The sequence below is a fragment of the Grampus griseus genome, assembly GCF_964374135.1.
Source record: "Grampus griseus genome assembly, chromosome: 2".
In the NCBI taxonomy this organism is placed as follows: domain Eukaryota; kingdom Metazoa; phylum Chordata; class Mammalia; order Artiodactyla; family Delphinidae; genus Grampus; species Grampus griseus.
Genome location: NC_139018.1, coordinates 85,189,505 through 85,202,092, shown reverse-complemented (window position 1 = coordinate 85,202,092; position 12,588 = coordinate 85,189,505). Strand labels below are relative to the sequence as shown.

General features: G+C 37.6%; 1 protein-coding gene across 4 annotated transcripts in view; it reads right to left on the bottom strand.

The window, feature by feature from the left end:
• The window catches only part of MGA (MAX dimerization protein MGA), a 160,498-nt gene that overhangs the window by 18,260 nt on the left and 129,650 nt on the right, over positions 1–12,588 (bottom strand). For 2 of the 4 annotated variants that reach the window (XM_082649674.1, XM_082649675.1), the window contains exons 12-17: positions 12,134–12,206; positions 10,301–10,818; positions 7,788–7,938; positions 5,502–6,128; positions 1,931–2,221; positions 239–1,749 (exon numbers count right to left, since the gene is read on the bottom strand). In XM_082649674.1, the coding sequence (XP_082505800.1) occupies positions 239–1,749; positions 1,931–2,221; positions 5,502–6,128; positions 7,788–7,938; positions 10,301–10,818; positions 12,134–12,206 (3,171 nt within the window). Of the gene's footprint in view, positions 1–238; positions 1,750–1,930; positions 2,222–5,501; positions 6,129–7,787; positions 8,086–10,300; positions 10,819–12,133; positions 12,207–12,588 lie in introns of all 4 variants that reach the window. The other 2 variants (XM_082649676.1, XM_082649678.1) reach the window with 2 other exon arrangements.

Here is a 12,588-nt window from a genome sequence, read left to right as displayed (position 1 = left end):
CCGCTAAGGCTTAAGTCAGCCTTCCTATAATATCAGACAAGTCTCAAAGCTCAATATAAGCTCAATAAATGTTACCTGACTGACACAGCCCAAAAACTACAAAGTCATTTAATCATGATCTAAACCTAGGCATCCAAATCAATGTATCAGGTCTTAGTGATCTTCTGGAAAAACTACTGTCTCTAATGAATCATTTAAATTCTTGAGGTTTCAGTCACAACAAAAATGGGCTCACCACCTTTTCTACATCATCAACCTCCTCACTCTGGTAGTCAGAAACAACATCCACAATCTCATCAATAGAATCATCGGTTTTGTCATTCTCATCTTCCTCATCATCCTCTTCCAAATCCAAAACAGTGAAGTCAGCACTGCTTCTCCCACCCTTCTTCTCTTGCTTTGGTTTTATCTGTTCTCCTGATAGCAGTAAGTGACCTTGAAAATGTCCTTCCCCTCTGCTCCCTTTGGTAGCTCTCCTAGGAAATATGGAGAAGGCTGCAGGACTAGAAATCCTACTCCAAGAATCACATTCAGTTTTTAAAATTTTGGCATTCTCAGTAGTTCCACTTTTTCCAAGTAAATCAGAGATGCCGTGTTCTTGTTGAAACACATCTGAATTTTCCTGACAAGTTTCTGTTTCTTTAATTAACTGCTCATCTGTCTCTTTCTTGCATTCTTGTGAAGTTCTAACACATTTCTGGGTCAAAGGGCCCTTTAGGTGTTTTCTCCACCTCTCCCTAATGCTGTCCTTCTCCAGAGAATCTCCACATCCCTTCTCCTTGGCCTCTGGCTTTGGATTAGATTGCTGCTCCACAACTCTGCTCCCTGAAAATTCAAGTTTACTTTCTTCTTTAGAGATAATTGGAAATTCATCTGATTTTTCCCCTGGATTGTCTAAGCCTTTCTGCTGTTCCACTTTCACATCAAGTTTTTTAAGCTGCACATTACTCACACTTTGGACTGTCATATTACTGGCTCTTCCAGAAATGTTCTTAACTTCCAGAACAGTCAGTTTTTCTTTGGAACTGTTATGATTCCTAATCCCATACTCTTCATCAACATTTTTATAGTCTTCACCTGTGTGTGAGCCAGTGATATAGGCATGCTGAGAAGGTTTAACAGTTGCAGGACCTTCTTCTGTAAGGGATTCTTCATCTAAATGATCACCCCCATCTTCCAAGGAATCATTCAGAGTTTCTTCTGAGACAGTAGCTCCTGAGTTTTGCTTTATTATATTAGCCTCAGGGTCTATAGCTTCTCCTCCTGACTGCAGGGTCTTCTTAGTTTCCTGTTCTCTTTTTAAAAAGCTTGTTTCATCTTTTTGGTCTGCATTCTGAGATTCTCTTTTCATCTGAAGTGAAGCAACATGCTGAAGAATGGAGCTGGGAACAGGCTTTTGTCCTGGGAGCTGCAACAAGGCAAAACTACCAGACTGGAGAGGAATAAGACTGGCTGTACCAACAGGCTGCCCTCCTGAACTATAGGTTATTTTGGTTTCAGAGCCTGTTTTGCTTGCAAAGCTTTGTGGTTCAGGAGGGGAAATCCTCAGAGTCAATGTACCAGACTGAGACACAAAACTAGGTCCAGAAGAAAGCAATGATGGTGCCTGAGTGATAACATTCATTGCTGGAGAAGACCCAACAGTCTGAATTACAGGATTCATAACAGAGAAAGAGGAGGACGAAGCAGAAGATGGTGGAGTCTCTGAAGGTTTGGAAGGAGTGGGTAACCGGATTCCCATCACAGACCCTGGTAAGAAAAAGAACATTGTAAATCACCACTGCCCAAATCAAGACTTCCAAAGTATGCATTTCTTTTCTAACAGGTGATTCCAAGACACTAAGAAGACCAATCCTGGTGTATTAACATACCATATGACCAAATGATTCAAGAAAAGAGAAACTTATCAGAAATATCTCTAATTTTATACCTGGGTTCCGAAACATGACAGGCTGTAAGTTGGGCTGGGTATTAGAGCCTCGAAGCTGATGCAAAGGGAGGAGCTGGACAATCTGCCCGTTAGGGTGCCTGAACAGGTTCATTCCACTTGGGCTCCTAACAGGCTGCAAGACCATCCGATGTCCCTGAAGTTGTGTGTTTGGGACAGGTCTAAGAGTAGGAGAACCCTGCTGCACTGGAATCAACAACAATCGAGGTCCAGCACGTTTCACTGTGTTAGGAGAGACCTGTGGAGTAGCCACTGGAATCTGAGGAGCATTTTCTGAAAAACAGGAAATGGGAAACATAGTATCAGAATTTCCCTTTAATACTTGGGGAGAAAATAATTATGACATAGGATCTAACCACGCTACATATAACTTCTACTTTAAACTACAGAGTTGGTAAAATCCTGTCCGTCCATGATACACTACTTACTAGTCTTATGGCTGAGACAATTTACTTTAAACCTAAGTATTAGCCAGACATTGCAGGGCCTTACATTTAGATTGGTAAAAAAGAAAGTATCAATTGTCAAGAGGTGCATTTAAAGAGATAACACTTCTGCCTAATGAAAAACATGGCCTCTTAACCTGGTTCTCATTAAAGTTCAAGATAAAATTCTCTTGTTCAACTTAAAAATTCAGGCTGTTAACACTTAATAGACTTATGACTTAGTTTCACAGGTCTTACTCAAGTAAGAAAAAGTCAAGGACTAAAAATCACAAAGTACTAAAAACTTCTTGGCTTGTAAAATTCACTGATAAATAAGCAAAGCATAAAGATTTGTGGAAATTATTTTTCAGAAGGAAAAAAAATACATACCCCCAAAAAATGGAATGAAATTAAGAGACATCAAAGAAGCAGGGAAATAAAGCCTGGTTAGGAAGAGGCAAAAGATAGTTTTAAAACAAACAGAAAAAGCAGAAATTTAATGCAGAAGATGTGAATTAAAAGAGATTTCAAAATATTAATAGTACCTAAAGATTCACTTTAATGTCTGGAAGAAAATACTAAGGACATGAAAAAAAATAATATGAGTAATCTACAGCTAGGTTTTGGGTCACAGGAATAAAGAGGAAGGAATAACGTAATAGTAAGCATAAATGAAAGTGGTCTAACATTACCATTCAAATTACTGAACTTCTTTAACATTATTACTTCCAATTACCTCTTTTTTTTAAACATTATTAAATAAAATTTTTCATCAGTTTGTCACTAAATATAAAAATCAACAAGCCAAACAAAACAAAGATTTTAATATGTGATATTCTATCAGATAGGTACTCTGCCCAAAAAACATATCAAATTTCTAAAACAAAGTGAAGCTCCTAAGATTTACATGACAAATTATATATAGAAGATCCATGACTACTTTTGAAAATGAAATAAAACACAAAGACCAAACTGTTTATGAAAAATAATGTGCAACTTAAAACAAATTCATCTATCTTATGTGAATTAAGAAACATGTTAAAGCATTCTTAATTTCCTGAACATTTCTATTCACATTAAGTTTTAGAGAGTGATTCAAAACCAAATAACTCCAAAAGCAGCCTTTAATACACACACTAAATATGTCATTATTTATTAATATGCGTGAGAGGGGAAGAAGGGAAAGACAAAAAGAAGGAAAGTCAAATGAAAAAGTCAGAGTTGTCTAAATCCCAAAGTTGAGATCTACTTTATGAACCTATAACAAAATTATACACTTCCTCAGAAGTTGGCAGTGATTTGAGTCAGCTCCATTTATAAAAGAGCAGGTAAGAAAATCTGTTAACATTAGTATTTCCTCAAGTAGTATTACAGAAGACACTTTTAGGTGGTAGGTGGATATAGAATAACACCATATCACATTGTCAGCATTTTAATCTTTTGATTAAAATACAGAAGAAATTACCAGTCTTTGATATTATGTCTTTAATAGTATGCCAACGTTTTCTAACTTGCTTCATTAACAGAAATAGCAAGCCACATGTTAAGAACTTACAGTAGCTGGCTAGTATTTGATACTTTTTATTATTGTTTCAGTGTATTTATTTATGAGGCTACCCTCTATTTTGGCAAGTAATGTTGGTTTCCAATAACAGTAATACTGCTCCTTTTAAAAGTACATTTAAGTGAACAAATGACTGGATTTAAATAAAAATGTTATGTCAATTGTATGATAGTACAAATGGGAATCAGAGCAAAATACCTGAATGTATGTTCCAAGTGACTGAAATCTGAGAGACAATGAACTACAAAAGGTAAACTGTTTTACAGTTTCACGACAGAATTAAAAATATAAAGAAAGGTTAGAATCCATGATTTAGAAGACATGACCAGTTAAAATATGACAAGATATGAACCTTGAGATACACAGGAAATCAAAACAGCTTCATCAACAACTATCTTACTTTTGAAATTATATATTAGCCATTTTGGTATGTTTATTTACAGGAAGTAGCAAAAGACAACAAATTTGATACTGTCATCCACTTTTCCTTTCAACAGCACTTCAATTTATAAATCACTTCTTTCCTAAAATATCAAGAGGGATTTGGACCATGCCCCTAAAGACAAAAATATTTAGTAGGAAAACTATCAGTTACCAAGACAGAACTGCTGTTGGCTATTTTATTCTCCCTTAAATCCTGCAAAGTCTTTCATACTCTTTTCCACAGTAATTCCTCTTAGAGTCTACTAAGAGAACAACTTGCTTTAGCTGGTTGAATTAAGATAGAAAAATTACCAAAGTGTTGAACTATTCCTATTTCAAATTCACTTAAACTAAGCCAACAAGAGAAAAAATTTCATTTTAACTATAAACTTAACATATAAAATATCAGAGTCCAGAACAAAGAAATATGCCTCCTTACTTCTATTTCAATCAGTTTACATATAGTAATTAAGCAGGAGAATAATGTCAGTAGTATATAGGAGTTGGGCTGATTCATAAATGATTTTTACTAAGAAAGAGGACCTAGAATTTTAATCTTAAGCAAGGAGGAGAGAAAGGGCCCTCAGCTTGGCTGCAGCAGAAGCAGAAGCCCTCCAATCTTTTTTAAATATAAAGCAGCAGCCCTCCCACCCCCAAAACAGGGAACAACTACATATGGTTCCCTCCTCAGAGATATGCGCCCCCAGCTCTCAGCACACAACAGGCTGCACTTCCTCCTGTGCCCACCTTAACGCTGCTCTACTGGCTCAGAGTTCCACTCCCATATGCAGTATTCTTCAGCCAGCATTTCCATTCTAATGTTTTTGAATATCGTTAATCTCCTGAAGAAATCTCTAGCCCCATTAAACCATCTGTCAACGCTGTTTATCTCTAAAGTACCAGTTACAGGTTTTATTAGCACTCTGGTTACAAAATTGCATGAATTTTCAGTGATTGTCCTAACCCTATCTTTACCACAAGCTCTATTATTTTCAGTGTTCAGTTTTGCAGAATGTAATGATTTTTAGGAATATATGTATCATGTTATAGCAGAAACACCTGATATATCTATAATCCTATCAAAACCACAAAGTTATATAAACAGCTGTCAGTAAACCAGCTTGTAACATCTAGGCCTTACCTGGTCTCTGGCTCACTGGTGGACTCCCATCAATTCCCGAGAGTATAATGGGAACAGAGCTCAGAGATGAAGTTGGTGTGGTCACCATGGAGGAAGATGCAGCTGTGGTCACCACGACTATGGAGGTGGAGGCAGTGGAAGCAACAGGAAGAGTTATGGTTGGAGGAGATGCTACCAAAGACTTAGGAAAAGCAACTGAAGCCACAGGGGTAGTTATCCCAGTCGTTTTGATAAGGTTCACAGTGGCTGTAGACTGGGTAGGTGTTACAAGGGTGCTGGTATTAGTTTCAGAGACCTCAACAACCCCTGCAGTGGGGGCACCAGAAGAATAAGTAGTTTCCTTAGTTCCCACGTCAGAAATAGCAGTCACAGGTGTCACAGCAGTAACATTCTCTAAAAACACTTGAGGGGTGGTAGTAGTGACAGCAGCAGTCACAGGACTGCACACCTGAACTGGCTCAGAAGAAACCACAGGTGTGACGACCATTACTGGAGAAGGTCTGATACTGAACTTCTGTGGCCCTGTTAGGGGTTGGGGTGTGCTAACTCCAGGTATCTTCTGTTGCAGGGCTCCAACTTTACTCATCACAAACTGTGTGAACACACCACCAGGAGAGGGTCGAGCCGCTGCAAATAAAAATTTGCTGGTCAAAAATCTTCAGTTCTCATATTTTATCCTTGTAGTGATTGTGTTTATCAACATATTGTGCACCACTGGGTCAATTTCTTACAGGTATTAAGAAATTTCTTACCTGCATTACACATGCCAATTTCCACCCACAGAAATCAAACACACCTCTCCACCCAAACCAAACCTTTAAAATTCTAACTTTAACAAAGGGATTGAAATTGGGTGTTCCTTCTGAAATTCTTTTGGTTATGCAATATAATCAAATTGCCAGGACACTAAAAAGACAGTACAGCAGCACACAACTTCATCATCTAAAACAGATGAAGAGACTGCACTCCTCCTCATTAGAAAGGACGCCCATACCCTTTCTCTCTGGGTGTGGATTTCTGCCTAGCTTCCAACTTAATACAACTGTTTCTCTGTGTGCTCTCTGAATGAATGAATAAAAACAGATGAAGAAAGTAAGAAGTTGAAACTGTATTCCTAATTCTAATTTTAAAACTTTTTTCCATCACTTCCTCCTGTCCCAGCACCTCCACCTCTTTATTGCTGTCCTTTTACAAGACAGTAAAGTTTTGCATTTTTCTAAAATGTATAAAGACATTTTTTAAAAGAGGGCAGGGGGCTTCCCTGGTGGCGCAATGGTTGAGAGTCCACCTGCCGATGCAGGGGACGCGGGTTCGTGCCCTGGTCCGGGAAGATCCCACATGCCGCGGAGCGGCTGGGCCCGTGAGCCATGGCCGCTGAGCCTGCGCGTCCAGAACCTGTACTCCGCAACAGGAGAGGCCACAAGAGTGAGAGGCCCACGTACCGCCAAAAAAAAAAAAAAAAGAGGGCAGAATAAGACTATCTTTTTTAAAAATCACCAACTGAAGCTACTTTTTAAGAAAGAGGTAAAATGGGTTCTTTTTAAGGCAAGGCCTATCCTCCATCTTCACACAAGTCCAGCATTTAGCCAGAGATTTCAATTTCCTATTAGAGGAATAAAAATAGAGCAAATGACATTTTTACTTAACATTCCTAAATAGACCTGAAACAACAAAAAGAGGAATCCAGTAAACCAACTGTATATACTCTCAATGCTAAAACACAAATGATTTCAAGAAGGTAATTTTTTACAGACTCTAGCACTGCAATGTTAAACAAATGAGGTTTTTACACAGAACAGGGATGAATATAATAAAGCACTGTTTCCAAAATTCTATTTTACAAGAGCCTTCTACTCTAAGACTAATACTAACTCAACCCACTTTGATTTTGCTAGCTCCTTGGTTTCATTAAGTTCAAGAAACATACATATGACTGGTACCAAAAACACCAGTCCTCATAGGAAAAATAGTAAATTAGGGAAGTATTTAAGAATACATCTGCCCTTTTGAAAAACAAAATTAAAAACCTAAGTCTTTTTCTACATTAATAAAAACAGTCTAAAAGTCTGGAAATAACTGTAAAACTAACTCAAATTCAGTTCATCTAGTATTGTAGGTCATCAGAAGAGTTACTAAAAAATTAAAAAATTCAGGCAAGATAGACATCAAGAAAAAAAATAATGCCAACTTCTATATTTCTCTAAGTTTTACAACCCCCGTATCTGTATCCACTGGCCCAGCACCAGGTTACAACCCTTTGGAAAACATATATACAGTTCAACTTACCAATTGGTCTTTTCGCCGGGACAAATGCCTTCAGATTCTTCCCAGGGCGATTTGTTGTAGCGCTGGAGGAGGATGCCGTTTTGGAATTGGATGTTGAAGGCAACAGGGTACGTGGTTTCCTGGATGCAGCCACCTTGGCATTGGATGCTACCTTGGAGATGACAGTACTGAGGGTTGAGAGGTCCAGGACTGAGGGTCGCAACCTGCCTGTGATATAAGCAGCTAGCCTATTGGCTGGATGCAATGCCCCCATCTGTCCCAATAGCAACTTAGCCTGCGGGTAACTCTTACCATTAACCTGAAACAAGTGGCAAAGAGAAATTCTGTAAAGATAAAATTCTCTTGCTAACTCATCTCCCTTGACAAGGGTTTCATTTTTACCAGGTTTTAAAAGTCTGTTTTTCAGATTTAAAGGGAAAAAGAAATGGACTTTTTCCATTTGGTATAATCTGAGTATTTAGGAGATGGAAAAAAATGTTGTCATCTGATACTCTAAACTAATCTCATCTCCTTCATTTTGGTAGTTTGGAAACAGAGAATCTTAGAAACTCATCATACCTGCATCCTAGATATGTGTAAGATACAGTCAAATCTAAGGAAAACCATCCAATTGTTTTACTTGTCAACATGCAACTCTGGTTAAGCTATTAACAATCATCAGCAAAAAATATGAGTAACTGTGTTCCATGAAATCTGACAAGACCAGTGGCATGATGAACCCTTCTCATAAGCATCCTTCATATTTGAAAAATATATGGTGAGTCTACTTTAACTTATGAGAAAGCCACTGTTACAAATACCTAAGCCACAAAGTCACCTTAGTTTTCAATTTTCAAAAAACTCAACTTTGAAGATAATTGTCTTCATCTTTTGGACAAAACTTGGACTCAAGATAAATGCTAGTTGAAACTCATAGTAATTTTTTAAATTTTCAGAAGAAAATGAATCAATGAATGAGGTAAAGATTTTTCTCTACTGCCTGAGTTGACAGACCACCCCATCTTAGGCATGAGAATCATTTTTAAAAAAAGAAAACAAAAACCTCTCAAGTTTCTTACCCAAGTTCTCTATGTCATATTGCTAAGTGACTAGAGGAGATACCCTTTCCTGTCTCTCTTTTCCATCATTTAAAGGGGTGAGGGAGTGGAGTGAGGTGGGGAAAATCCTACTCTCTAAATTAATAGGGAACTGGTGAGGAGAATAGCTACACCAAGCTTCTCTCTCTTCTAAGACACAAAATTACTCTTTGCTACTTAAGTAGAATTGTTATTATTTCCAGAAAGATCAGGAATATCTTTGCCCCATGTTTGATACAAAGAATACGATCTTTCCATCCTAAAGTAAACTTTACTATATAGTCTTCCAGGTTCTGTGGAGTCTGGATCAGATACCCCTATCTGCTCCTTTGGGACTTGCTCTGAACACTACTCAGTAGCTCCCCCAAAGCATACCTTATAACAGTGGCCTGACTGCTTATGCAGGTTCATATTTTACGGTGGCTTTCTGAGTCCTACACAGGAGAACACAAAATTTCTATGACTGTATCTGAGGGGCGTCTAATCTCACTAGAAATGATCTCAGGTAAGTCTCTGTTCTCAAAGTATCAATCAATAAATGAAACAAGGAGAAAACACTCTTCTCATCATTAAGAGTTTAAGAAATATCAACAGAAGCAGTTACACAGCAACTGCAACAGAAAGTTTTTAATTAAGTAGATCAGTCATAACAGTGGAACAGACCTTAGCCCAGAGAAGCAGTTGAGCTAGTGAAGTCAAGTAACCTTAGCAATAAAGTCAGACACTACCCCACATTTGGTACTATGATATAAAAGTGCATTTGATATGTCACTAAACAAAAAGAGAAAAGCTTTTTGACTGTGACATTTTACCTCAGAACTTTTCTTTCCAAAGGATTTTCTAATGCCAGTATAATTTTACTAATATACCTGCCTGAATTACTTAACAGCAAGGATATAGATATTTGCCCTACAACGATTAGACTGCAAAAACTCTATGAATCAAATAAAGAAAAAATAAGTAAATTGTGGCTCATTTTTATATTTATGTATTTGAATAACACCATTCTAAATTTAAATTTTCTCCCAAGTTTCCAAACATACTGCCTATCTTAAAAGTCAGTTTCACCTTGTTTATTTTAAAAGCTGTCTGCTAATAATAATCCCAAGAACTAGACTGAATCCCTTACTCTCCTTGCTTGACTGTCAAAATATCACTGCAGCCCAGGTAATACAGTTTAAGAGCAACTTTCTAGGAAGACTAGAAAGAAAACTATAAGCCAATACAGTATTCTATCTTTCTGTTTGTAAATGTGCCAAAAATTCACCCGAGGTATGCATCTAGCCTAGGCCTATTACAAAAAGAGGTAATGATTTTGTCACCCAGTTCCCAGGAAATGTGAAGATAAGTAATATAAGGCCCACAAAGGGTTCTGAAAAATCAAGGTGTTTCCTAAGTATAAAAAGGTGCTACATCCAGATTAAAGATAATTCTCACCTGGATAAGCCCAGATGTGCTTGAACTGGGTTTACGTTTATAGGCCACAAGCTTCCCTGCAGGAGAAAGCCCTGCATAAAAGGGCAGACCTTTGCCTCCATGTAATCTCTCCCTCACTGAATCCAGGGCATCTGTCTGCACGGGAGAGATATCATCCATTTTCCCAGGGGATAATGGACCGTCAGGAGTCTCTGATCCAGATTTCTCAGCCATATCATCTTGGTCTTGACATGATGGCATAGAGATTTTCACACGAGAAGAATAAACAGGAGGATTCTTTTCACCCCGGCTCTTTCGCTGAGAAGCCAACTCAATGATGAAGCTGCCCACCTTAAGTGACTGTGGCATGTTGCTATTGATGTGCTGCGATAAGATGCTCAAAATCTTGTTCCGATCCTCCTCCCAGTTGCAGTCTGAGATGATTTCTATCAGTTTGGTGGGACCGCCAGGTGACCTCTGATGCACATAGGAGGTAGAAGAGGATTCCCCTTCATTGCAGGAAGACTTCCAGCTCTTTTCTGATAAAGAATTGAAAGATATTTCTGTATCACAGAATTTTGTACTGAACTTTGAAAAATTTTTTATTTTTCCTGAGTTCTCAGAAACTGCCAGGGGCATAGAAATTCAACAGTTGCCCAGTGTCCCATTCCCAGGTACTTTCAGTGGTAATTTGACACTCATAATTTGGGAATTTTCCATGAAAAAAAAGATTCCAGATAATCAGACTATAAAATCTTCACTATTCTGCTCACTGGGCTCTCAATAAAAGGGAGTCCCTCTTAAGACTGCCCTAAAAAGCCATTAACTATTACCTAAGAAAGTATCACCTTGCAAACAAAGTATATAACCAAGGTTAGGCTTATTTGGGATAGTGTACTTGCTATCCATATGGGCAAAGCAAAGATACTTGCAAGATGCTTTGTAATATGTGATGGGTAAAGACAACCCTAAAGAACAGCAGCAAGAGAGATGGTGTTTGGTTTTTAAAAAAAAAAAAAGTGAGCTCTATCTCTAGTTTCCACTGCAAATACTTCTGAATTACTTCTGTATCTCTAGATATGATTGCTCCACTTCTACATTTTATGCAAAACCACTCAAGTGTGCTTATATTCATGGCAACATATTAACTAAATGTATATTCACTAGCTAGATTTCTATAGCAGAATCTCCCAACCAATGTGCTATAGTTACAGATATGTCAGGATACAGATCCCCTCAGCCTTCAGGGTGGTCATGTTAATAGGTAGCTTCCTCCACTTGCCCCGGTGTGCTAACAACATTACCATTTTTTGTGTTTATCATGCCATTAAAAAAAAGTTAGGAGGCACTGCTGCTTAAATGTCTTAAGTTTTAAAGAGCAAAACCAAAAACAAATAGTTAACTCCCTAGACACTACCCTTCACCATAGTAATTCTGGCAGTAGCCTTTACTAGATAAATCAGCAATACTCCCTCCTTTCTCCCTCTGTATTTCTCCAACTGTGGCAACTATTGAGAACACCAGGGAAAATTTCAGTAGCTAATGATGCCAATATTCCTGAGGTTTTTATATAAAGAAGTTTAAAAACAAAAATCACTGACTTCATCCTAAATGTTTCTTGCAACAACATACCATATCAACACCAACAAACTGTACTTCTTAGAACAGGAGTGAGAAACACAGCAAATAATTGGAAAAAAACTTATCTATCATCTCTATTTTTAGCAAAAACTAGAAACAGGGTAGGTAGACATGCTCTGGATTGGTAGCTTTGATTTCCCCCCATTATTAGTATAATCCACACCTATATAATATAAATACTATCAAATGATAAGACCTAGTTTTCATTCTGACCTTGTGATTTATCAGAATCGTCCTCCAGGTCACAGGTGATTGGTTTCAAGGGCTGCTGTTCAGAATCCGGCTCCTGACAAAGAGAGTAACACAGAAAATACTTCAATTCAACACATATTTAATATCAATAGAGACTAGGACATGAGAATTAAATTTCTCAAGGAAGCCTAAAACGGTAGAAAGATTAAAGTGCTCAAAGAACATCTTCACATCCACATGCACAGGTGCATTACTATCATATTATACAACCGTAAAAACAAGTAGTCTTGCTGTTTAATGTCCTTGACAGTGACTGAGTTACCAAGAAAGAATTAACAGTGCACTTCATAGTGTAATTCTAGTAAAGAAGGAAAAATATTTGATGTTTAATGAAACAAGTTTCAGTTATTTAGAAAATTCACCAATGTGGAAAGATGCAAATACTAATAATCACATTAATTAAAACCAAAAATGTT